Genomic DNA, 26,864 nt, shown 5'->3' with positions numbered 1-26,864 from the left:
ACAAACGTTGTTACAGTAGATAAAAGTCCAATGCCCATAAAGGTTCTAAATGATTAATAGTAAACATTTAGGCCGTGTGTCCACCAAAGCGTTTTTTCACGCGGCTGGCATGTTTTTTCAATTGTTTTCAATGGGAGCGCGGCGATTTTAAAACACCATGAGCGTAGCGAGACGCTGAGCGTTTTTTTCACGCTGAAGCGCCGAGCGCTCGCCGTTTTTTACAGGTCGCCGAGAGTTGAAGAATGTTCAACTTTGGGTAAAACGCCGCGCTCATCACTGTCACTTTTTACCCAACCGACCAATTACAGTGGAGGAGGGGCGGGACTAATACCACACCGACCAACTGTCACATTCTGATTGTACAACGACATCAACCAGCAGAGCTAAACGGAAAATAAAACGGATGAAAAATTAATATTGCTGGTCTCCGAACATAGTTGTCTTTACCAGATGACATCCCCGGATTTCCACAACGTTAATTTGAAAAACAGTGCTTGGAGGAACATTTAATTGGCGATGGGTCTATCAGGTAAAGAGCAAGTACTCTACATTGTGTCGACATTTTTACTTTTAGACAAATTATCTGCGAAATCAGTTACAAGTAAACTGTGCCACGGATACCCTGTATCATAGCAACGAAGCGTCTCAACTGAAAAAACGCTGCGCTGCCAAAACGCTCTCAAGCGCCCACAGCTGGGCGTTTTTAGCAGAGCGCCTAGTGTTTTCAGCTGGCTAAAAACGCATTGGTGGACACACGGCCTTAAGGGCTGCCCCCTAATAGTCGACTAAACGTTAGTCGACGAGAAGAGGCTTAGTCGACCAAAAAACTCAACAGGAAGTGGCAAAGTCACACAGTCTGTGAGGGACAGATAGTTAATGGCGGGTCCTTGTTGTAATTACAGTATGTCGGGAAGGAAATCCAAACGTTCGCTTTTTCATTCATTGACCTCAAATATGGCTTATTATTTAAAACATGTAAGTAGTAGCAACTTTACATGGCTGCTTGCTCTAACCTTAACAGATAAATGTGTGCTATTATTAGGTGCATATCCAAGTGTTTGTGCCGAGTGTGGATGGTAAAGTATAACTTCAAATACTCGATAGTTTTTGGTCATACAGATAAAAGTAACATTTTCAAAGTAACAAGTACTTTTATTTGTGTACACTCACAATAACAACAAAATGTTTCGCTTTTGTAAAATAAAGTAAACAAAACAGGATGCACTTTCAAAAATGAACTGAAACTTGGTGTATAGGCTACTTGCCTTTTAGACATGAGAAATATATCTATAGAAAGCTTGAAATGTCTAATTGAAAACAATTGAAATTGAAAACAACATTCTCTCTGATGATGCAATCCGTATGGAAGCTTTATAAGTGCGCTTGAACGTGGAATAGGCTATATTAAGCTTATATATATTAAAAAGACTAAACTATTTTTTCCACAACATTTGTAAATGTAAAAAAGTGCATTAGGTAATATATGAACTGAAGTTTAATGACATTTGCTAGCATTCAAATGTACATTAAAAAATAAGCTTTTAATTGTATAACATCTGTTAAATCATTTTTAGATTTTTAAAAAGTGCATGATCATATGAATTGAAAGTTTCAAGACATTTGTAAGCATTTTTAATTTACGTAAAATAATATTTGAATCATTATGTAATGTTTAATAAGTTCATTAGTAAACATTAGCAGGCACATTATCTCATAGCTATTTGAAATAATACTAAACGGATCATTAGTTAATATATATCATGTTTGTTAATGATTTACTAATGGAGCTTTTAATCATTGAAAACCATCTGTCAAAATCATTTGTAGATTTTTAAAAAAAAGTGCATGATCATATGAATTGAAAGTTTAATGACATTTGTAAGCATATCAATTTGCATTAAATAATGATCTGTTAACCATTATGTAATGTTTAATAACATTACATAAACAAGCACATCATCTCATATTTCTAGCTATATGAATATTATTAACTTGTCTGTTAAGCATTATATAATTTTTTTTTTTACGATTTATTAATGAAAGTTATTATAAAGTGTTACCAAAATGTCGATTCCAAAGCACCAAAGTTTTTTTTTTTTTTTTTTTTTTTTTAATCTGACATTGGTAAAAAAAAAAAAAAGAAAAAAAAAAAAGAAAAAAAAAAGGAATGACATTTCTTTTTGTGTAGTGCAGTTTACTTAAGGAATTATCACTCTTATACAGTTACCTGATATGTGATAAGAGAATAGAGTGTATTATTAACTGACAGTTAACTAATAAAACCAATGCAGGTTTAAGACAATTTCAGCCTAGGACACTTCAGGCAAAACAAAAAGAGAACCAAAGAAATTGACCTGCTTCGTACGATCACTGCTGATGACGTGAACAGAGATTCATCTTTTTGTTTGTCCTGTCTTCTGTCAAACGTTAAATAAAAAACATAAATCAAGCATATGTCTGTTAGGCACTCATGACGTGATAATAAAATGAGTGCGTGAGATAATAAAAAGAGTGCTTGCATTTCCCTCACGTCGACCTCTGGATTTAGGCTTAACATTGCACAATATCACGTAAATTGCGTATTTTTTTAATATTTTTTTTATTTGGAGATTAAACATCTAGACTTTTCTGTTTTGCATCAATTCAAGCTTCATTGCATATAGATTTCTTTGCCAGATTTCTCACGCTAGCAAAGTAAATATCAATTAAAATCTATAATACCGAATTAATTAATTCATCTATTCGCCCACTTGACCAGTCCTTACAGGTAGGGGCAAAATAAATTATCCGTACAGGAAGAAAGCACCCAAACTTAAGAGATGGTGAAGCACACTTACATATGATTAAAGCTTATCATCCACAGTGTTTTAAAAGCCTCAAATGGTTCTATCAAAATGTAAACCCCACTTATCTAAACCAGTCAGGTAACTGGAGCTTCCATACTTAAAAACATTGAGTTTTAAACTTGTTTTATATATAATGTGTATGTATATATATATATATATATATATATATATATATATATATATATATATATATATATATATATATATATATATATGTATATGTATATATATATATATATATATATATATATATAATTAGCTTACTGTTGAAATGTAGCACCAATAATTTTTCATGGCAAGTTTTGGGTCTCTAGACTCTATGGTGCACTTAAGAAACAGTCAAGAGAGAAAAAAAAAAAGACATAAATGAAAGAAATACCCCCAGACCAGAGGCTGACCAATCGCTGTAATTCCCCTGGGAAGAAAAAGTGCAGTCACAGTTATCTCCAGGACCTAGGGTAGAAAAACCCTGTCTCCCAATCTTCCTCTGCCGCAGCTAGTGGGGCGACTCCAGCATCTCCATTAGGAAAGTGTCAATGGGGGTGTCTCCAATCAGTTTAAAGAAGAAAAGGTGCTCCAGACACTTAAGGCCAATGGAACGCAACGCAGGAAGCCGGAGGAGAAGCTTGGCAAACCTGTGAGTAAGCAAGTGGGCAGATTTTTGGGGGCGTCTGCCATACTCTAACAACCAGGAACACGGTAACATATGTTCATGACTTTTATGAATGACAGTGTGAACTACGCTTGTGGATTTCACATAGAAAAAAGATCAGTCAATCATAAAAGAGGTAATTTACATGTACTAGTTTAAAAGGCACAACACCCGTTTAGTTATGAGGGTCAGTGAAAAGGTGGGCAAAGGTGCCCAATAGCATAATTTATTTGTATGCACAATATAAATGTGATTTTTCAGAGCATCAGCACCTGCTTAAACTGGATTGGAAGTGTCTAGACCAGGGGTTCTCAACCTTTTGCAAGCTGGGCCCCCCAAAAGCTGGTTCATTGCAGTTGGGGCCCCAGTGACCCACCCGCCAATTTATGCTTTATTATTGTTATTATTACTAGGCCTAATAGTATTTTGAATGTAGTCATTTTTGAGAATCCTGCCTCACACAAATATGTCGACGCGAAAGGAAGGAGAATCTTCAAGGCGACGTCACAGACACCATTAAAAGTCGCTGGATTTGTCGCTTTTGACAAAAAAAAAAAAAAAAAAAAAAAAAAGTCGCCAGGAGGATGATTTGTTTGTGTTATAATCAGTGCTTGAAGTGGGGGGAAAAGGTGGCGGTACTCTCTTTGCATTGGCAAATCATGACATTTTTACAGTGAAAAACAAAACTTGGAGATATTGCTGTTACAACAATTTATTGTTATTTATTTATTAACAACATAAATGTATTTAAACATGTTTGTGTGTGCGTGGCTGCGTGCGTGCGTGTGAGCATTTCACAAAAACTAAAGGAAAGCTTTAACTGTAGCCTATATTCTGACTAGATTATTCATTTTTTATATCTAAAACTAAATACGACCTCACGTTTTATACGTTTGCAGCCTCTGAAACTTCCGTCCGTCATAAAAATTAATTCGGATGGTTTGATTTTCTGCATTTTTCGCATCCGTCGCAAATATTTTGAGGGGTGTTTTTGACAATTGAGAGCCACCAAATGACGAATATGAAAAAACGAATACGACAGTTTCGGACTCAGTCAGGGTGCAAGGACCTTAAACTTTTGAGGCTTGCGCAGCTTCTCGAGGAGAAATCAAACAAATGAGCGCCGTTTTCTAAAGTCTATGAGCGCAGCACACACAAATAAACTAAATTGACATACTGAAGTTAAATTTCAAGATGTGGTGTTTTTATATTTATAACATTTGAATACAGTTCAGCAACATAGGCTACATCACACGACCTGACGACCAAGAGAGCTGACAATTGACCATCACTTAATTTACCATCACGATTGAAAATGTGACACTGATTTCATATGACAGTTCAACAAACAAGTTAATAATATTAAGTCACTTACATTTTAGACGAAATAATGACTGTTTTGGTCTATTTTAGCAGCGAAAATAGATCCGATGAATCCAAACAAAGATCACAGCATAGCGCATCTCAATCGTGTTTTGAATGATTCAGTGTTTTGAACGAATCGGTTGAGTCAAAGATTCAATGACTTGCTTAATAAAACCGCTTATCACCTGCATTTGCGCTCAGTATCGACAAACCAATCAAATTTGTTCAAAACTTTTTTTTTTAAATCAGTCCAAACACATTTTAATTTTTATTTAGGAGTAATGTATATACAAAACTATAACTTTTTATGACAGTAGTTTAGTGATAAAAAAAAATTGCAAATTTTTTTTTAATTTTTTTTTCCCCTCCCATCCTGTAGCCTACTCGCGCCCCCCCCCCGGGGGGGCGCCCCACCGGTTGAGAACCACTGGTCTAGAGAATAAAAACTCTGTTTTGGTGATGAAATACTGCGTAGGCTATTGGTGAATTCGCCCCATGTCAGTACAGAACACTCACCTCCCCTGCTGATCTGGATACTTCTGCTTGCAATAGGACTCCAGGGACGCGTATACTTTCTCTCTGAGAAGCTCCACCTCACTGCTGCTGGTCAGACCTTTGGCATCTAAGAAATATTGGAAATATTCAGCATACACTTTAGGGTTTTTCTCCAGTTTTGATGTCAAAGGCATGCACAATATATATATTCTGCCAAAATGCCAGTCAAGGTGTTGACAAGCACAGTCAGTTCAGAGTAAAATCTAGATCTGCCAATCAGGTTTTGCTTAAAGGTGAAGTATGTAAGATTTGTTGTTATATCTCCCCCAAAATTGTACACATTGAGCGTTCCAGGCACCATATCAACATTGAGAGCAGTCCGCTCAGATCTGTCCATCTGTTTCATCAGCTCAACCTATAGCAAGAGTTTGGGGCGTGGCTACTGTAGCAGAGGCTGAGGGCGTTTAGCTGGTGTGGGACCATGGCTGACGTGTTACATTGGAAATTTGTTTTTACTTTCAGGTACAGAAGTGCAAGTCAAAATTCACTGCATTTAGACCTTAAAAAATTAAACAGGTCATGAACACGTCAAAGCAAATGGGGCATTGCAATGCTACGCGCTGGACACAATGGAATACCATACAGCATCATCATGCACCCGTTCAGAAAAACAAATTAACCAGTTTATAATGTTTACTTTGATGTGTCAAGTGTAGACAGCCTCAAATAGTTATGGCACATCATGTTAAAAATTCGTCCATTGCAGATACGTTGGATGGGTTTATAAAAAGCGAAACACACACATTCGCTCTACAAAGTGTTGGTCTACTCAATTGCTTACTCATGACACATAGCATCACAGCTAAAAGTATTCCTAATTTGTTGGCTATTTTATTGAAAGTAGCCAACTTTTACCTGTTGAGACATGCCTTCACAAACACCCGTATGGGCTGTGCTGTGATGTTTGACTTGAGGGAGGCGTGACGATGGCAACATCTGCTTTGTATTTGTAATTCTGCTAGGTGTCACTAGTGTCGCAGAAACTCAGGGATTAAAGTGAAAAAAATTCTTCTGACTGAAATGTGTTTTTAGGCCAAGTCATATTCCTTTAACTTTTTAAATAGTCGCGACCAATAGCGTTTTAAGGGAAGACATTTTAAACCACTTTAATATTGCCAGTAGGCGTATTTTAAAAGCTATTTTAATCTATGAAAACCAGGTAGGGAGCATGTGTACTGTAGAGCACGAACGGCAGCATTGTGACTAGCTTCTGATTGATGGCGAGCTTGCACTTTTTTGCCATTATTGCCATATTGAAGTCTCCTGTGACATACTGTGCAGAGACACGTACCTGGCTGTTTGATTTTTTTAGTCCACGAACTAAAAGGCTTGCCATTCTCCCCCCATTTCGCTAAGCCAAGCCCATCTCCATTTATTTTTTACACCTATATATACATACATATACTGTGTGTGTGTGTGTGTGTGTGTGTGTGTGTGTGTGTGTGTGTGTGTGTGTATATATATATATATATATATATATATATATATATATATATATATATATATACACACATACATATACATACACATACATATACACGTATATGTGTATATATATACACTACTGGTCAAAAGTTTTAGATTGGTACGATTTTTTATGTTTTTAAAAGAAGTCTCTTCTGCTCACCAAAGCTGTATTTATTTGATAAAAAAACAATAAAAAAACAGTAATATTGTGAAATATTATGATAATTTAAAATGTCTGTTTTCTATTTTAATATATTTTAAAATGTAATTTATTCCTCAGATGAAAGCTGAATTTTCAACATCATTACTTCAGTGTCACATGATCCTTCAGAAATCATTCTAATATGATGATTTGATGCTAAAAAAACATTCATTATTATTATCAATGTTGAAAACAGTTGTGTACAATTTTCTTTCAAAATTCTTTGATGAATAGAAAGTTCAAAAGAACAGCATTTATTTAAAATATAATATTTTCTAACATTATAAATGTCTTTACTGTAACTTTTGATCAGTTTAACTCATCCTTGATGAAAAAAAGTATTGATTTATTTTATTTCTTTCCCCCAAAAATAAAATAAAAATTCTTACTGACCCTAAACTTTTGAAGGGTAGTGTTTAATGTTACAAAAGCTTTCCATTTCAGATTAATGCTGTTCTTTTGAACTTTCTATTCATCATAGCATCATGAAATAAAAATGTAAAAAACTGTTTTCAACATTGAAAATAATAATGAATGTTTTTTTTAGCATAAAATCAGCATATTAGAATGATTTCTGAAGGATCATGTGACACTGAAGACCGGAGTAATGATGTTGAAAATTCATCTTTGATCACAGGAATAAATTACACTTAACTATATATTCACATAGAAAACAGCTGTTTTAAATTGGAATAATATTTCACAATATTACAATTTTTGTTTGTATTTTTAATCAAATAAATGCAGCCTTGGTGAGCAGAAGATATTTCTTTTAAAAACATTAAAAATCTAAAACTTTTGACCGGTAGAGTGCGTCTGTGTGTATATATATATATATATATATATATATATATATACACACGTGTATAATATGTGTGTATATATAGTCAAATTATAACACGTTTACACAAAATTTGTTAACACACACAAGTACTTTTCCCCTTTACATAACATAAATTGTAAGAATATGACTAATAGTAGACTAGTACTAATAAATAAACATTAGGCCTATGCTAAAGCTATTAAATAGCAGTCCCAAACTAGTTTTTGTTAATACAATGTTGGTATGAGCCACTGCAGTCATTTAAAAATATAAAAAATAACAATAATAAAAAATAAAAAAAATAGTGGCATTTTGGGGTTAATTTGGAAACGACAGTTATCATGGTGATTACACAATATTAACAATAACTGTTAATGAAACATGGAAACTGCTCCTAGTGAATAGAATGAAAATCATCCCTGCATTACTTTTATTTCGTGTAATTTACAACGTAACGGCGTTGCATGCTCGTAGTTTATTTTGCACTTTATATACAGTGAGGCGATACACAGCGCGCGCCGCTGCATTTGCGCGTGCAATTGAAGAGTGTTCGCTACGAGAACAGGATAACGGCTGACAGGACAAGAAAGTCCGTTTTTCTGAGGTGAAAAAACTTTATTTCAGCGTACACTTATGTCACTTATGGTAGTTCCTATTGTGCTGGGTTTTCTGAAGTAGTCATGATTCGCCTCTCATAACATAACGCTCTAAACACGCACGCAGAGTGGAAAAGGAGGAGCGGAGGAGAGGGGAGCAAGGATCACAGCGCAAATTTGAACTATATCGATATATGCGATATGGTCTAATTCCATATCGCATTTAAAAAATATATCGATATATTTTTTATATCGATATATCGCCCAGTCCTACCTGCATTATAATAAGTGTGTCCATGGTAACTGAAATATTCTACCTCAACGCTCAGCTGTAGCCTGACATGCACTTTCCGTGAGCGGTAACTGAAAACCCGGAGTGGATCATCAGCGAAGTGATTACAGAATGCTTAGAGTGGAGAGAGGAACGTGCTTTTGCTCCACTCCAGGCTTTGATCACATCCCCCTCAGCAGGGTGAATACACCTCGTCTTTCCTTAATTTAAGACCTATTCAAACTAAAATTAAGACATTTATTACACTATTTGAGAAATGAAAGCCTATTACGGCCTTAAAATTATGAAAAGTGAATTTAAGACATTAAGGACAGACTGGAACCCTGCAATTGACGGAAATCCGTCATAGACTTGCTGCAATTAACGGAAATCCGTCGTAGCGACGGAGAACTTTAATCCCTGGAAACTACATACTTCACCTTTAAATGGCTTATGACCTTAACCTGATAAAAGAACATAGTTTAAGGAATTTACATGACTTTACATGTTTTCAGGTAATTAAAGATATAATTCATCTAAAAATGAAAAAATTCCGGCTCGGTTTACTCTTCCTCATGTTATTCCAAACCAGATGTTTTGATATTTAGAAGAATGTACATTTATTTTGAAGAATGTTTAAAGGGATACTTCAGGATTTAGCATTAAGCTTTGTATTAGTAGAAAACCTGTAGTATTTTCGAATTACCGTGCTTTTCACCCTCATATCCCCCTGAGACGAGAGATTTATGTATTTTTTGTCTGGAAAAAATCCTCCGATGACGCAAAAATCGTCATTTTGCGTCATCGGAGGATTTTCTGGCCAGAGGCTAAAGACTACAGCCAGTAGGAGAGGCTGTCCCGCATGTTTTCAACCCGCCCATAGAGGGTGGGATCTCACACACAGAATGCACACAGTGTCACCCGTCTTTCTTTGGAAGCTAAACTAGCAGGCTCTTGTTCTGTGGAGAAAGCCGAGTAGTAGGAGAAAGCTGAGTAGTAGGAGAAAGCTGAGTAGTAGGGGTTACCATTCTCTTTTTCCCGGACATGTCCGGCCGTCGAGATCATCCAAGATTCGGGATCCGGGATTCGGCTTTTGCTTTCTGCGGTCGCCATTCATTGTTTACATGCACACCTTTTGTTTCAATCTAACTGAATTCATTCCGATTGGTGAATCTAAATGTAGTGTTTACATGAACGCTAAACAAGTGATCGGTTGATGTGCGTTTTAACATTGCTAAGAAAATTCCCGCTCCTCCTTGAGAGATACGAGACCGGCGCGTCTCAGTAATGACGGCACCGGCCTCGCGCCGTTCTCCCGCGGCCGTCAGCCTCGTCCTTCTCGCCACAGTAAACATAATGAATGGCGACTGTAGAACGCAAAAGCCGAATCCCGGACATTTTGGGCGATCTCGAAATCCTGGGCAAACTCGTCACGGAGACTAGTAGCCTAATCTTGTTGTTTTCAACTGCGCTCTCTTACCGGTAGGCGTGGCTTGGGAGTGGCCTCCTAGGGCAGCGAAGCATGTGCATTCTGGGAGTTGTTGTCTTTCATCCACATAAGCTAAAAATACATTTTCTGGCTTTTCTCAGTCTAGAAAGCTCCAAATTCAAAAATGTCTTCACATTTCTTCTACATAAATGACCTATTTTAAATACACATTCATCTTTCCAGAGGTGAAGTATCCCTTTAACCTTTTTTGTCAATACAATGAAAGTCACTGGTGTCCAAAATAACATTGGACCACACTGACTGTACGGACAAAAAATATATATATAATAATAATCAAAAAAACATTGGAGACATTTTTTTTTTTAAATATCTTCTTTTGTGTTCCACAGAAGAAAAAAGTCAAACAGGTTTAGAACAACAAAAAGGTGAGTAAATGATGACTATAAACTATCCCTTTAATTTTTTTTTTTTACAATCAATCAATATAAAGTAACAAAATAAAGAAATAAGACAAATTCTGAAATATATCATCCATGGAACTGTTATTGACATTTTCCTTTAAATAGATTCTAGAGGAAGAAAAAAATCTACAAAAAAAATGCATACCTGGGTTAAACAGAACTATGGCACGCAGACAGCCAAGTTCAGTTTTGTCCATTTGCATATCACGCATCTTACAGACCAACTCAGTCAGCACCCTGCAGATGTGTAAGAAATGAGAAAAATAACCATACAGTGAGTGGTCTAAATCACCTGAAAGGCAGAATTACTGGTACCACAGACATTAGATAAATATAGGTGAAGAAGATGTTAGGCATTACCTGTCGAATAAGGCTCCCACCTCTGCACTGTGTGCACTCTCCCTGCACAGACATTTTGAACATTAAACCAATAGAAATACTATATAATTAAACAGATGTAAAACATAGAGTTCAGTGTGACCTGTCAAAAAAGGCCTCCACTCCCAGGTTGTGAGTGCTGTCTCTGGGCACATGTAGACCTGTGGCCAACAGAATCTCATCCTTCACACTGATGGAGCGGTGAGAGAAAGCAGCGATCAAGAGCTCATTCCATCCTGTTATAAAAATATCACATACATATAGTAAAACACTTTCCATGTACATTTATATATGTATGCCCTTAACATAACACATCCAAGCGCTCTATTTTTTCATCCACTCCTTTTTTCTTTGTCAGTGCATTGCATCTTGCTGTTTTTAGTGTCTTGTGCCATGAGTGTTGCATTTTAAGACAAACATGCGTAACTATTAAATCCTTGGATCTATTCCCTTTAGCTATTCTCCATCTATCCGTCCTGTGTAAACATCCTATATTTCTCTTCAGAATACTGAGTAATTTTTTATATATATTAATATTTCAGATATTAGCTGCAACTCAAAATGAGTGTGAGAATGTCTGACGCTCGTACCAGCCCTGAGCAGAATGACTTGGTCATCCAGGGGCAGCTCAGAGAAGTGAGGGATTCTCTTGGCCCACTCCACCAGAGTGAACAGCTGTTTGTCTGCAGCCTGGCAGATGTTAGTGACTGGATCATTGGACTGGAGAACAGAGAAGTCAGTGGAGGAGAGAGTTAGAGCAAATGGACAACATAAAGGGAATTTGTGAACTGATAAACATCTTGAGGGCTTCATTCCTGTCAATCAGAGGTGTAAAGTCCAGGTTCAGAAAGTAAAAGTCCTCCTCAGTATTTTGTTCCAATCACCTGGATTTGCTAATCAGCACAGTTTTTCAGCCAGGAGATGGAACTTATCAGTGAAATCAACTGCCAAACATATGGCAGGACTTTTACTTTCTGACCCCTGGACTTTACACCTCTGCTGTCAATCTGTCTGTGTGGGGATATTCAACTCCAAACACTGAGAATTCAAAGACATTTTAGGAGTCAGATATTAATCTCTAAACCAGTTCTGGGAAAACCAGCATTTAAACAGCTTTAAATAAGGGATTTTTCACCCAGCAACCCAACTGACAACAATCAATGCTTGGCATAACTTTGCAAATATATTTCTGAAACCTTTTTACCAGCTTCTGCATCTTCCATTTCGAGGTGACGGCTGACACTGAGCATGTTTACATGAACACCAATAAGCTGATAGCTCCCAAAAATCATCTTACTGAAATAACCCATTGTACGGGTTTACAGTAACCCAGAAAGTAAACCACCTTTACAAGATTTTACAAAGAAAATCAGGTTATTCCCCAGTAGTGATGTCAAAATGTAGTGGTGGACTAAGTACACAAATCAAGTACTTGACTAAAAGTATAGACACCCTAATATATAACTCCAATTAAAAGCATTTTTCATTTTCAATTTTACTTGAGTAAAAGTACAAAAGTACTTAATTTTTAATATACTTAAGTATATTAAAAGTAAAAAGTACTGATCGATGAACTATGCTGTACTACTTATTAAACTTCAATATATTAAAATATAAATTTAAATTACTGATAATTCAAGTGTGAATTCATATAGGCCTAGTATTTTTTTTTTTTAAAGAGAAAAACTAAATATGTGTAGCTAAATATGTGGCTACAAATACAATACAATGTACAGACTTCACATGGGGCAAAATATGTTCACATTTTAAGATGAACAGTATGCAGATTTACTAGTTTTATATCATTTGGAACAGCTATAGCAGCAGGAAAGATGCATGAACATTAATTTTTGTTATTTTACCAAAAATTGCCATACAGATGGTGTCACAAAAATGCAGACAAGCATTTCAATGGCTTTAAACAACTCGCCCTTTACAGCAAATTCACTTCACAAATAACTGACAGTCATGACCTAAATGTGATTTCATTTACAATAATCAATACTAAAATTAGGCATTAGTAACTTACTTTTTACAGCATCCATAGCGCACATGTTCAAGCTCTGACCATATTCCAGTTCTTGGCTTATTTTAACCGGATCACTGAATCAGTGAGTTGCTGACTCGAGAACCACTGTAATCGGATCAGTCTGATTCACAAAGGAATCGTTCAGTGTAATTTGTGAACCAATTCACTTAGGTCCATTGGAAGGAATCAGCTCGTTCATGAATCTGACATTTTTAGCGCATTTCTTCCATTCAAAATAACGAGGAATCGGACTCAAGAGTATTCCATTTGTTATATAGGTTGTGCTGTTAAATTAAGCACAAAAAACCCTCCCAAAAAAACAATATGTTCCAAAATGTCAATGGGAAACATGTACAGACCCCTATTCTCTCCTCTTGCAGTTTCTGCGAATGTAGCATTTTGACTGTTCCACTTCTACTTCGGCTGCACGAGATGAGAAGACGATTTTACATTTTTTGGGGTCAGGAAAGAGTCAGAGTATATAATATTATTCCACCCACCGTGAAACACTCACTCTGACTGGATGTCCTTAAATTTGCAGTAAGGATACTTTCCTGTTTTCCATAGTAAGACTATGCACACATGTAAGCACACTTGAATTGGCAGAAGAAGTCGGCAGAACACAGGTACATGCGCATTGTCGGCTTATTAAATAATCGTTTAAGAATGTGCATCTAAACATGCTCAATGAAACAATGGGGGCAAGCGCAAAAGAAACACTAAAAGCTTTCAACACTGAATCATCAAACACAGCTGAATTCAAATATGATGTTTATGTTGCCCTGAAAAATAAATACACAGAGACTTTTCAATGAAATGAAAATTTGAATGAAAATTGCTGGCTACACTGGATAAAAAAAAGTTTTTTGTTTTTTTTAAACTTGTTTTTAATTTGTATTTATATTATTAATTTATATTACTTAAAATTAAATTATATTACATTTAATTTTTTTATTATAATTATTATCATCTTTCTTTAATTGATTAATTAGTTAATTCAATTGGTGTTATGCTGTGTTATAATAACTAAACATTGTATAACATTTTTAAATGATTATATAAATTGAACAGAACCGTTCAGAAACTAATGCAATTATGCCCTTTATCAGTGTTGTTCAAGGCAGTATCGACTGGAGCTGCACGATTCTGGATAAATTGAGAATCAAGATTTTTTTGCTTCAAACAGAGATCATGACTCTTCCATGATTCTGAACAGACAACTAAACAAAATAACGTAATTTAATAATTTACTAGAGGTTCTGACAAAAGGTTAACTGCTGCAGTCTCTATAATTTTTTTTATTAATCTGAATGAATTATTTTTAAAAAACAGTTTGAATGATGATTCAATGGCTCACTCATAAAGACTTAACTTGTTACATTACTGGATGAATCAGCGTTTTTGAACCAATCTCTTGAACAAATGATTCAATGACAAATACATTTATTAAGTCACTTGTCGCCACCTAGTCATGTAATGATGCAATCGACACAATCGTTATTTGAAGTGTCAAGTTACTTTCAAAAGGCGATTAACTCTATATTGATCCCTTTCGTAGACAAGTTTATATCTGAACTATAAACTTTTATCCCAGTACTTCTGTGATAATATTTGTAAGACAGAAATAATGATACTGTGTGGTTGAAAAGACTGTTTGTGATGGTGTTTCATACCTATACATGACAACTGCTTTCTCTGGGTCAGCGGCAGCGCCACCGCAGATTGGAATGTTGAGGTGTGATTTTGTCAAAGGTTTAATAGACAGACGAATTTCTGTCATTTAGGAATGAGTTTCCGATCTTTTAACAATTAATCATGCAGATCTGGAATCAACTTTAAAAAAACTATTCAAAATAGATATTACTTTTTTGACATACTATTGATACAAATTATACTATTTGGCTAATATAAGTACATCTGCACCCTTCAACAAAGTGCTTATTTCCCATTTCTCCTGGAAAGGTGCCAGGTTCTTTAGTTATGTTATATGTTTTGTAGACTTTCCAAACAAATAGCATAATACACAGCTATCAGTGGCATGTAAATACACTCACTGAACCAGTGGCATCAGAGTGCAGGTTTGTTCTGTGCTCTACAGCTGTCTCGGCCTCCAGGATCTTCTCCACAGGCATCTCCTCATTGGCTGCACTGCTGAATTCATAGTCTCCATCCCGCTCCTTGTTCTTCTGACGCTCATCCTGAACAGCTGGGGCAGAACAAAAGATAAGATACTCATAAATGTTAAGGAATCAGCCAGGCCATCAGTACCACACCACTGAGTGGTGTTGGCTAGTGGTTCAAGTTCTGGCCTAGAAAACCGAAAGATGCAATTCAAAAACAACCATTGTGTCCCTAAGCAAGACACTTAAGCCCCTTTCACACAGTGTTTGAACGCAAACACGTCCCGGGATTGATGCCGGGATGGGGACCTAGTAGCCTTTCCGGGATCAGTCCCGGAACGCGTCCTGTGTGAACAAAAGCCAGGACCAATGCCGTACACAAACAAAGTTTGTGTTCGTCATCAACAAAGAAAGAACGAAAAAAATGTCTGCAAAATAGAATGAAGCAGAGATCAGGGAGCTCCTTACTATCCGCGCTGAAGCTGAGATCGTTCGCCGGCTTTTTGGAACGGTACGCGATGCGTTTGTGTACGACCGAATCCGGAAAAAAATGCTCAAGCGTGGTTTCTCGAGATCGAAAGCGCAGATCATTAGTAAACTTAAGACGCTACGTAAAAAAATCCACCAAGTGCACGACTACAATGGAAAGAGCCGTAGCGGAAAATTAGACTTGTCTTTCTACAACACATCCTGACGTCACATGTCTTTACGGGATCTTTACGGGATGTGTGTGAACGCACTCACAGATTCTGGGAAAATCACTGGCAGTGTGAATGAACCTTTCCAGAATCTCTGTGTGAAAGGGGCTTTAATGGCAGATTGCTGTAGGTGGACTGTCCCTGTACTAAGTGTACTTTAATGCCGGGTTCAGACTACAGGATATCAGCCCAATTTTAGCACGATTCTTTTGACATAGAGTGTCATGGTGATTCGTAAATGACAATGAGCGTCGGGACGCAAGAATCGATCGTTTTATCTTGTATAGTGTGTCATATTGAATGACAACCGATGCCGTGTCTGCGACGCTTCAGGACATCCCGACAGAAAGATGTGTATCAACGTGTAGTCCATGACACAACAAGAAATTCTAAAATCACATCATCGGACACTGACTATCATAACAGACGAAAATATTGTGTATTCAGAACCTGACACAAGTCGCTTGGATCAAAGTGACATCTAAATAACTAAGTACGAACCAAATGATCACTTACAAAAGTCAAGACCAAGCTTCAAGACCAGACTTGCGTTCTGTCATTTATGACAATAATAAATAACTAATTATTGATTTTCTATAAAAATCACCATCACAGGCCATTTCTAATTTTTGACTTAAAAAGTGACAAATTCATCCATTTTACATATCAATAATTAATTTTTTTTATTTAATTTATTATTTAAGCAAATATGGACCCTTTCCACAGACTGTGATAACGTGTTTCCACAGCATCGCATACTTAGTACATTTTTCATTTTTTTATTTATTTAATTAACTTTTTTTTAACATAAACATTTATAACTGTCACCATTATGTTCTGTTAGTTTCATTATCATGTGTTCCTTTGTTCAATTTTCCCACTCCTCATTATTAGTTCATTTGTGTCAGCTGGGTTCTATTAATCATCCTCATTGTGTGTTTGGTATGCAAGTTGGTCCCTCACATTCATTCTCTGTCCGATCACCGTTATGTGTTGCTCAGCCTGTTTGTCTTCTGGATTGTCATTAAAACTTTGTATTGGAACTAATCTTTTTCTTTGTCTGCCTTATTGCAACCCACCGTGACAGATGATCGGACCGCCCAATATGGACGAACGGGCTAAGTTTGACCTTAAAGAACCTGTTCTGGATCAGGGCGAACTTCCACATCATCAACCTACCAGACACCACCGGACTGAGTTGGAGAGCGTCACGCCCCAATTCAGAGCACAGCCAGACCCAGAGCCTGTTTCACCACCATCGACCGCGGAGAAGTCACGTGGGCCCCCCGCAGACAGAGTGGAACCACCCGCCGTGATGAGTAAGCCAGAGTCCGAGGAGAAAAGGACAGAGCTTACCATCGCCCTGGAAGCAGTGCCCCAGCGTGGATCTGACCAGGGGTGTGAGCCCGAGACACAAGCGGCCTAGGGAACTGAGATGAAGGACTGGCTGATAGACTTTCGATGGGGACTTGTCAACTCCCACCCTATCCCACCCGATATCTAATTCATCTGTATTATCCAAAGAGAACTGGGAATTATTTTTTGCTCTATCCTGTATGAACTGTGTAATGATTACCTTTATCATCTCAAGTCTTGTTTCATCGCCACCATCACAGAGCTCTGCCAGTCCTCCAGTCCCATTGCTGCCGGATGCTTGCAGCCCTGCGCCGTCTCTGGGGATTGCCTGCAATGACGTCGAACAACCACCAGCAGCACCTATCCAGGATGGTACCTTCGGCTCTGCCTCCAGCCTCTGATCCCTTCGCGCCATCTCGGCCTGTCGGCTCCGTCTTGGCTCCTCCCACCTTTGGCTCCACCAGAGACCCTCAGTCTAGTGGCTCCTCCAGATTCCCTCGTCCCACCGGCTCTGCCTTGGTTAGTCGTCACACAACTTCCGCCACGGACTTACAGGCCATCCGCTGCACTCCCTCCCTCCACCCCTTCGGCTGCAGCAGGCTCCTTCCTCCCATCGACATCGCTTCTGTCCTCGCCCACACCGTCATCGCCCCAGCCCTCGGGTTCTCTGGCTCCACCTACGATGCTCGTCGCAGCGGCATTGCCTGGGTCTCCTGCACCAACGATGTCGCTCAGCTCCCTCGACCCTCGTTCTGCGCCAGTGTACCCACTGGCTCTGTCTCCGTCGGTCGCCCCCCAGATGCCGTCAGCCACCTTAACACCATCTCTTTAACACTGGCTCCTCCCTCCTTTGACTCCGCCATGGGATGTCGGCACTGGGGAGCTCTGAGTCTGTGCCATCGGCCAACCATCATTGTCGTCGCCAGGGGATCGTCGTCCTACCATCACCATCCTTTTGTGTTGTCTGCCTCTCACCGGCCCTTCACCAGGCGATATGTCACCATTATGTTCTGTTAGTTTCATTATCATGTGTTCCTTTGTTCAGTTTTCCCACTCCTCATTATTAGTTTATATGTGTCAGCTGGGTTCTATTAATCATCCTCATTTGTGTTTGGTATATAAGTTGGTCCCTCACATTCATTCTCTCACCGATCACCGTTATGTGTAAGTGTGTGTTGCTCAGCCTGTTTGTCTTCTGGATTGTCATTAAAACTTTGTACTGGAACTAATCTTCTTCTTCGTCGTCTGCCTTCCTGCAACCCACCATGACAATAACACTATACTTTGTGTTATAATACTTTGGCAGTAAATAAAAAATAATAATTAACACTAATACAATGGCTGAGGAAGTGATGGCATATGACATCTTTCTCTCTTCTGACTGCTGTAATAAACTTTTTTATTTTTTGTCTTTTGTTATTGGAACCACAATAGAAGTTTGTGCTATGGCAACTTCCACGTCTAAGAACCCTGAAAATGTCAAAAAGTGTCCATTATATAAAATAAATATTACATTTATTGCAGTATTATTGTGCATGGGTACTATTTATAAAATTAAATTGTATGTTATCCTAAACATTAATCTGTAACCTTGTTCTTTATGATATCGGAATCAGCTATTAAAAAACCCTAATAGTTGACCACTACTTTTTGATAGCATATTTTATTTTTTATTTTTTTGTCTTTTTTGTTATTACACATCTAAAAAAAACTGTCAGTTCATGAACCTTGAGAACACATAATATGGCAATAGTTCTCAGCTCACTGAATAATTTGTGAACCACACAAAGGATTCAGTGAGTAAGGCATTGAATGCAGATATGAACCATTAATGGAAGTTAATGTCATGAAAATCACAACTAGTTCTCAGTTCCCAACCCTAGTTTTTGTCCTGCTGGTTGTTTCCCACCCACATACGACATACTTTTCATCATCTGTCAGGGGCTGTGGACTAATAGGCCATTTGTTCCTACATTGTTTTACTAAATCCAATCAATCCATCACTGTCACTTTGCTTCAGATGATCATTGTGCTTCTCCTAATGTGCTATAACTGACACCACCTTCTCAAAAGAAAACAATGCAGAATTTCCATCACATAATGCTGATCCACCATAAAACCTATTCAAACACTACTACGTTTCACCTCATCCATTCTCCATTTCTAGTACCTAAATATTACTAAACAGACAGCTGATGTATTAGTTCACAATACAGGAGACATGTCTTAAGTGGAAGACTGACAGGTACCCACCCTCTCTTTTCATTCCCATGGCCAGGCACTTCTGATAGCGGCAGTACTGGCAGCGATTGCGCTGACGTTTATCGACCAGACACTCCTTGTTGTCCCTGCAGGTGTAGCTCAGGTCCTTCCTGACTGTGCGCTTGAAGAAACCCTTACAGCCTTCACAGCTGTACACACCATAATGCTTCCCTGCACACACAAACCATGTTCACATTACCTCTGAGATGCAATGAAACGTCATTTTTTAAAACATTCACTGTAAACAACATCCTCTGTCCAAGGATGCTTAAGAGTCAATGACAAAAAAGAAAGTTCACAGCAATATCATCCAACATTTAGTAGAAAACATGTTACAAATTCTTAGTAATGTACTCTTTGTATTTATTTTAGTTTCATATGGTTTAAAAAACTTTTATACCATTTTCAAGAAAACTTTTCAAGAAAAATGACTGCAAAAATGTTGTGTGGTTTAACCATCAATAAATATATTGGTCTAGTGTTTAAAAAAAAAAATAATAAAAAAATAATTTGCAATACTTGAATCGCAATTCTTAAAAAAAAAAAAAACGCAATACATATCGTATCGGCACCCAAGTATCGTGATAATATTGAATCGGGAGATAAGTGTATTGTCCCAGCCCAAATCGCAATATCGACCTCAATAATCGCAATATGACATTTTCCCCAAATCGTGCAGCCCTAGCTTAGATCATTACAAACCAATCACCAGAACAAATTACAGTGAAGAAGACTTGACATTGATTTTTACTCAACTGTATGATTTAAATGTACATGTATCTTTCTATTCAGAAGACTCACTTAGTTGTTGTGGCCAATGATCTCCCGGCCGTGAATAAAACTTAATTTCTACAAAGAGCAACCTGGGAGTAGTGTCAGATATTTGCTGCGCAGCTGAGGAATAGAAGTACTAAAGATTCTACAGTCAAAAGACCACCGCGGAGACAGTGATAGTGTTGGAAGACTATAGAGCCGCCCTCGGGGTGAGGCTGTAATACTCTCAGTTAGTATTAATGATCCTGTGTCGGACCAGAGTACATGACACACCAAAATCTCACCAACCGAAAAAATAATTTCCAGATTTCCTAAAATGGTTTTGGAGGGCTGAAATCATTGAACAAAACATGTAGGGATGAAACGGGATGATGGGATGCAGTGGGATACACATATTGATTTTATTATAATACTAATATAAACATGTATTAAATGTATTAAAAGGAGTAATGAAATATAATTACAGTATTTTTTAGATTAAGCTATAGCATTTGTGCTTCAGTTTTTCATATAAATACTATATAAACCATATTGTTACATTTTACCATGGTTTTGAGGTGCTTACCTGTGCTAATCATGATCACTATGGATGACCAATGGTTAATTTTAATAAAACTCACATTTTACCATTTAAAGGGTTAGTTCACCCAAAAATGTATTCACGTCGTGTAACTGTTACTTCTGTGTTGTACATCACCACGTAGGCTCAATATTGGCCGACGCTGGTCATGTGTGCGATGCGTGAGCCTACGTGGTGACGTACAACACAGAAGCACTATTACACTATGTGAATTCACTCAGGCCCACACAGAAGAAAATGAATAGTTGAATAAAGTTGTTATTTTTGCGCACAAAAAGTATTCTCGTCGCTTGATAAACTTATGGTTGAGCCACTGTAGTCACTTGGACTATTTTAATTATGTCTTTACAAACTTTTCTGGGCCAGCAAGTTTCGATCCCATAGAAGCCTATGGAGAAGTGATCCAGCTCTCAGATTTAATCAAAAATATCTTAATTTGTGTTCCGAAGATGAACAAAAGTCTTACAGGGTTGGAACAACATGAGGGTGAGTAATTACTGACAGAATTTTCATTTTTGGGTGAACTAACCCTTTAAATCTTAAATTTTAAAATATAAAAATGAGGTTGTTACAATTTTTTCAGATGTTACTGTTTTTGTTAATGAACAAATATATATCTGCATCCGAACTTAAGCTACTACTACTGTCAACTCAAGCTGCTGTCAAATGTGCATTTCTAATAGACAAAAACAGGCAATATTATTATTGCAGCCTGCACTGCAAACTGTGCTGAAGATACACGTAATCAAAGTCAGGCAACACAAACCTGTTTAACGATTTATATAATAATATCACCTGTTAGAACATGCAGAAACTAAGAAATACATTTTTCTATTAAGACATTTATTTTGTTGAGGAAAAGTTACTGGAAAAGTGTAAAGAATTAAAAAATGTGAAATGTTTATCATGTTCTGACAATAAAGAGAAGTTTAAAACCACAATTAACGGTCTGGTTGCTACAACTTTCACTTAGGAGCAAAAATCTGCCTTTAAACTTGAAATAAAGATTTGATAATTATCGATAGATATGAACATTTTTATCCATTTATTTTTTTGGCCATATCGCCCAGCCCTTGTGAGAATAGATGCATCTCATCAAAACCACGTAACTCTCTTGTGAACGCAAGTACAGCCGTTGCCAGAAGCCAGGTAAAGTTTTAAATATTTTTTTCTTTTTTTTACAAAAACGCATCGCTTCACTTCAGAAGGCATTAACCCACTGGAGTCATATGGATTACTTTTAAGGTGGATAGATGCGCTTTTTGGAGCTTCAAAATCTCGAGCACTATTGTGTTCGGCTGAAAGAAAATAGTAATATACACCTAGAATGGCTTGAAGGAGGGATAATTTTCATTTTTGTGGGAACTATTCCTTTAATAATAAAAAAACTGCCTAATGTGCAATTTAAGTAAGGAATAATTAACGATAGGCTATTGAATTATTAGAAAAATGATGCACACCTGAGGTGGTATTGCGGCCACGACGTGAAGCATTATTTTTCTGATAATTAAATAGCCCAGTCAATTATTGCGGTTATATTATGGTCACCCCGCCTCAAGACATTGTTCAAATGTTTTATTTCAAGACATTTGTCAGAGTTTGTCCTTAAAATGCTACTGTGTGTACAGAACTAATTTCTTAGACATCTCTTCCCAAAACTGTTTCAAGAACAGCGACGTTGCTACCTTGTAACTGAGAACTGTCAAGTAGCTTTTCATTTGCAAAATTATTTTACTGATGAAGTTGTGGGGCAGTGCTGACAAGAAGTTTCTGTGCACGCATATGTTTCTGTTTGTGTGCAAGTGTGTGAATCTGTACTGCATGTATGTGTTTGTGAATGAGAGAAGGAGAAAGAGAATGTGCTTTCCATAGATAATTAAATGTAATTTTGTGGTGAAAACAGATAAATAGTTTGTCAGTTTTTTTTTTTTTTTCTTCATATCTATTTGCTTGATCAATGTCCTTGTGGGTTTTGGTTCTTTTGCTGCCGTAGGCTATAAGGACCTTGAAATCACTGGAATCATTTGACAAAGTGATATGGAACTGTAAAGCGGTCAAGACCAGCCAGGAACTACTTTAGCTGTACGTTTAGTGGAAAATAATTGCACACCTTAGAACAGTGGTTCTCAACCTTTTTTTCCACTATGGTCCAAGTTCAAGTCTCACGGGCCGCATATCATTTACATATGACGCAAACGAATCAGATTTAATGTTGTGGTATTAGCAGATAATATTATTATATTATTATTATACCTAGATGTTGCACACACAGAAGAGGCAGTGTTTTCTTGTGGCACATAAGGTATAACGACGTGGCCGCATTTCAGCCGCGAGTGTGCCGATGCTGTTATTTTTATTGATTTAAAATGCAAGTATATCAAACAAACACATCGAATTCCCATGTCTTTTGACATTGTAGGTTTTGCATATGCCAAGTACTTTACTACAGTGTAAACAGGCCGCCCATCCCGGTCATTGACAGAAAACTGATTCTTCCACTTTTCCAGTAAAGTTACTCTCCTTCCTTCGCTTCTAATGCTACAACTCTTCTTGTTTGTATGTATTCTTTCCTTTAGTTGTTCTCCTCTAATAACACATTTGTCCATTTTGATCCATATATATATATATTTTTTTTTTAATGGCTACTGACACTATTGGAATTCAGCCAAAGCGCGCACTTGTGAGTGTTAACTGCATTGGTTCAGTACATAGTAGGTCTCCGCATGTCTGAAAATAATATATGATCACCAAAATTATTTGATATGACAAAAAAAACAAACATTATAGTTCAAACTTGTATTTGTTTAAACCATTTTAATTTAATTTTAAAACAAAAATAAATTGTAAAACTGGAATTTATTTTTTAAATGTGGTCGGCATATCGTGGGCCGCAGGTTGAGAACCACTGCCTTAGAACGTTTGTCAACCAATCAGGTTCATCATTCAACAGCTCTGTACCATAAATGTTTGATAAAACTCAAGTTTGAATGAGTGTTGACTATTATATCTAAAACTAAAATAGCAACTGAATTTAAAGTGGCATGAAACGGAATTTGCAATAGTCTTTTCTTTCCTATTGTGACGAGTGAAACAGCTTCTTGAACAAGAAAAAAAAGGGCGGGACTTGATTTTGTCCATTGGGAACTGATTGGATCATTGGATGGTTAAGGTTTGCTATTGCTGTGATCTAATGTGAGCGACAGGTTGTCCTGCCCTCAAACCTGTAAACACGTCGTCAGAGAAGAGAAGAGACTGTGTACTATACTACTATGTACTGTACCTATATAACCAATTAATTGATATCAGATCAAAATCATGACAAAAATAATGCTAGAATATCAATATGTAAAATATGTTTAGCTGAAATATCGAGAAACAGCTTGTTGCTGAAGAACTTTACCATAACAAGCAAACCAAGTTCAAATGGTTTGGGTTTTCGGCTAAATGAAAATGTTGGTTAAAAAAAAGGATTTTGGTGCATCCCTAATAAAAAGGCAATCTGAAAGCTCTACATTCTAGTACATACCAGAGGAGCGGTCCCCACAAATGGCGCACATCCGTTTCTGGGATAGCATTGGCCCAGAGCCACTGACAGATTTCAAGCCAAAGGGGGGTTTCACATCATCAGAGCTGCTGACAGCATGTAACCCAGACACAGACATTGAGGAGTTTATCTGCTAAAGATACATAAACAAGAAGTGATGATTAGACCAAAGTCATCAGGAACACAATAAAAGACTAGCAATACAGTACTTTTATCATATGGAGAAGAACTTGAATGTGTGGCTCACTTGAGAGTTGGACATGGGTCCATAGCCGACGGATGGGGTGCCGGGAATGCCGGGAGAGCCAATGGACGAGCTGACGGCTGACAGTGGCGAATCTATGGAGCTGACAGGGCTACTGACGGCAGAAGTGGAGGGCGGTAAGGTGTTCATAGATGCACACTAGACTGGCCAACAGAGAGGACACTGTTGATCTTTGATAATCTACTGAAAGAAGAGATTAACAACAATAGACTTTAAAGACAAGATACACTGAATGTGATGGAAGAGTTCTGTCATATTCCTGGATATGTCATTAAAGTCCCAAGATGGTAATTTCAATGAATGGAAAAAGAAAGCAAAGCTGGTGCCATAATCACAATATCTACCATTTCAAATGTGTTTCCTATTGAATATCTCCGAAAATATGGAAAACATTTTACGATGTGTACTTTAGGATAGAAACTAGGGCGTTTTGTCTGCTGTTTGCTGCTCTATTAATCCTGCTGCAGATTAGGCCAATGTCTAAGGCTGTGTCTCAATAAACTTAGAAGCTGCATAGCTAGACAGCATATTGGACAATAATGGGCGAGTTCGAACGTTATACTATCAGTAACGTTATATGATGCCCTACAATGCAGTCTATGTAGGTAGCTCACTAGATTCAAAATTTTGAACACGCCCATATCTCCCAAAATGCTGTATAGGTAGGCAGCTCACTAGGTTTTGGGATGCAGCCTAAATCTGTTCCTTATAATCACCCCCACCAAAACTGACACTATCAGCGCTAATTGTCTGCCAGCTCCTTTTATAATTGATATTGTATGGCTAAGAGCGAACAAAAATTGTCATATGCCCATTTTAACACGATAATGGGCGTTATTTTGATGCTCCTGACAGCATTTGGATAATTTATTATGTAGCACGCAGCACTGAGTGAGCGCAGCTAACAACGGCTAACGGGCTGTTTATGATTAAAAGAAAACCATTTGGTCCACCCTTATCATTCTTAATACCCTGTTCAAAACGGATAAATGACACTGTTTACAAATAATTATCATTTTGTGCAGCATACAAACCCTTGTATGCTACAACACAAATGGCGAGGCGAAATAATACGACAAGCCCCTGTGTTAGCTTAGCCTAGCCCGTCCAAGTGTTTGTTTGTTTTTCCGTCATTTTTACATAAGTTTGCAGAGTTTATATGAGCATATGTACTCATTCTCACCTAAGAAACCCCGAATCCTCCAACAGCAACGATTTGTGTCCTTTAAAGCATCGTTTTATCTATATTTTACAGTTTAAGCTATAAATGTTTGCATCCAGACAAATACCTTCTAAGTCAAGCCTCCTAGTGGACACCGAGAGTCTGTTCACATAAGAAATATATGCAAGCAAATAAATAAATAAACAAATAATTAAATAAATATACACGCTGAGAACTACATGTTCTTTTGGTTTTTAAATGTGATACTTAGTCTGAACACTTATTTGGAATCACATAAATATTGTTATTTAGGGATATATATATATAAAAAAAAAATAATAATAAAAAAAAAAAACACTTGACACAGTAGGCTATACCTAGATATTTTATAAAAATTTCTCAACTTCTGGTCATATGGTAATTGCCTAGGACCTGTTTCAGAAAGGAGGGTAAGTGAAAACTCTGAGTATGTTAACCTTGAAATGAGGGAAACTCTGGGTTATTGAACTAATACTCATTTTCATGGTATCCCACAGGCAAAAAAAAAGAACGTGACAGCAACTAAAAATTAACATTAAAACCATAATTCAATCAGTTAAATCTTTAAGCATAAAAGGTTCATGGCTGTAGGCTACATGACTTTACAAACATTTGACATAAATAAATATAATTGATTTAAATAAATATAATTCAGTGTCTATTCCAATGTGCCGCACATTGTTGTACACATTGTGCCGCACAACATGTGCCATGTTGCATATTGCTCTTTTCACATAATTAAATGTTCTCTAATCCAACCTGTTACATTTTTTAATTAGGCTAAAGAAATTAACATTTGACTTCTACTCCACCAACAGAGGCTGGACCTGCACCACCACTGATAGATTAAGAGGAGATACACAATACTGGAAGAATATTAAAATTCAAAAGGAAAATAATTACTGTTGCTTTTGTATTTGTAGTAAATAAAAATGACCAAATAAATTGTGAATAATTTGTGTTAATTTA

General features: G+C 37.1%; 1 protein-coding gene across 3 annotated transcripts; it reads right to left on the bottom strand.

Moving 5' to 3' along the window:
- Positions 1–3,193: 3,193 nt before the first annotated feature.
- On the bottom strand, positions 3,194–26,026 carry rxrbb (retinoid x receptor, beta b). 3 transcript variants are annotated; one of them, XM_084088338.1, is made up of 11 exons: positions 25,878–26,026; positions 24,677–24,874; positions 24,412–24,562; positions 19,523–19,702; positions 15,150–15,301; positions 11,657–11,786; positions 11,170–11,302; positions 11,049–11,090; positions 10,834–10,925; positions 5,380–5,485; positions 3,194–3,481 (listed from the first exon to the last, which is right to left on the bottom strand). In XM_084088338.1, the coding sequence occupies exons 2-11, from the start codon at positions 24,821–24,823 to the stop codon at positions 3,343–3,345; spliced, it is 1,272 nt and encodes a 423-aa protein (XP_083944464.1). In that variant the 5' UTR covers positions 24,824–24,874; positions 25,878–26,026; the 3' UTR covers positions 3,194–3,342. The 3 variants fall into 3 exon arrangements, with proteins under 3 accessions (XP_083944464.1, XP_083944463.1, XP_083944465.1); XM_084088337.1 differs by having other exon boundaries at positions 24,677–24,877; positions 25,878–26,020; XM_084088339.1 differs by having other exon boundaries at positions 24,412–24,559; positions 24,677–24,877; positions 25,878–26,006.
- Between the last annotated feature and the right edge of the window lie 838 nt (positions 26,027–26,864).

Source organism: Abramis brama (assembly GCF_963993115.1).
Source record: "Abramis brama genome assembly, chromosome: 17".
In the NCBI taxonomy this organism is placed as follows: domain Eukaryota; kingdom Metazoa; phylum Chordata; class Actinopteri; order Cypriniformes; family Leuciscidae; genus Abramis; species Abramis brama.
This window is presented reverse-complemented; position numbering and strand designations above follow the sequence as displayed.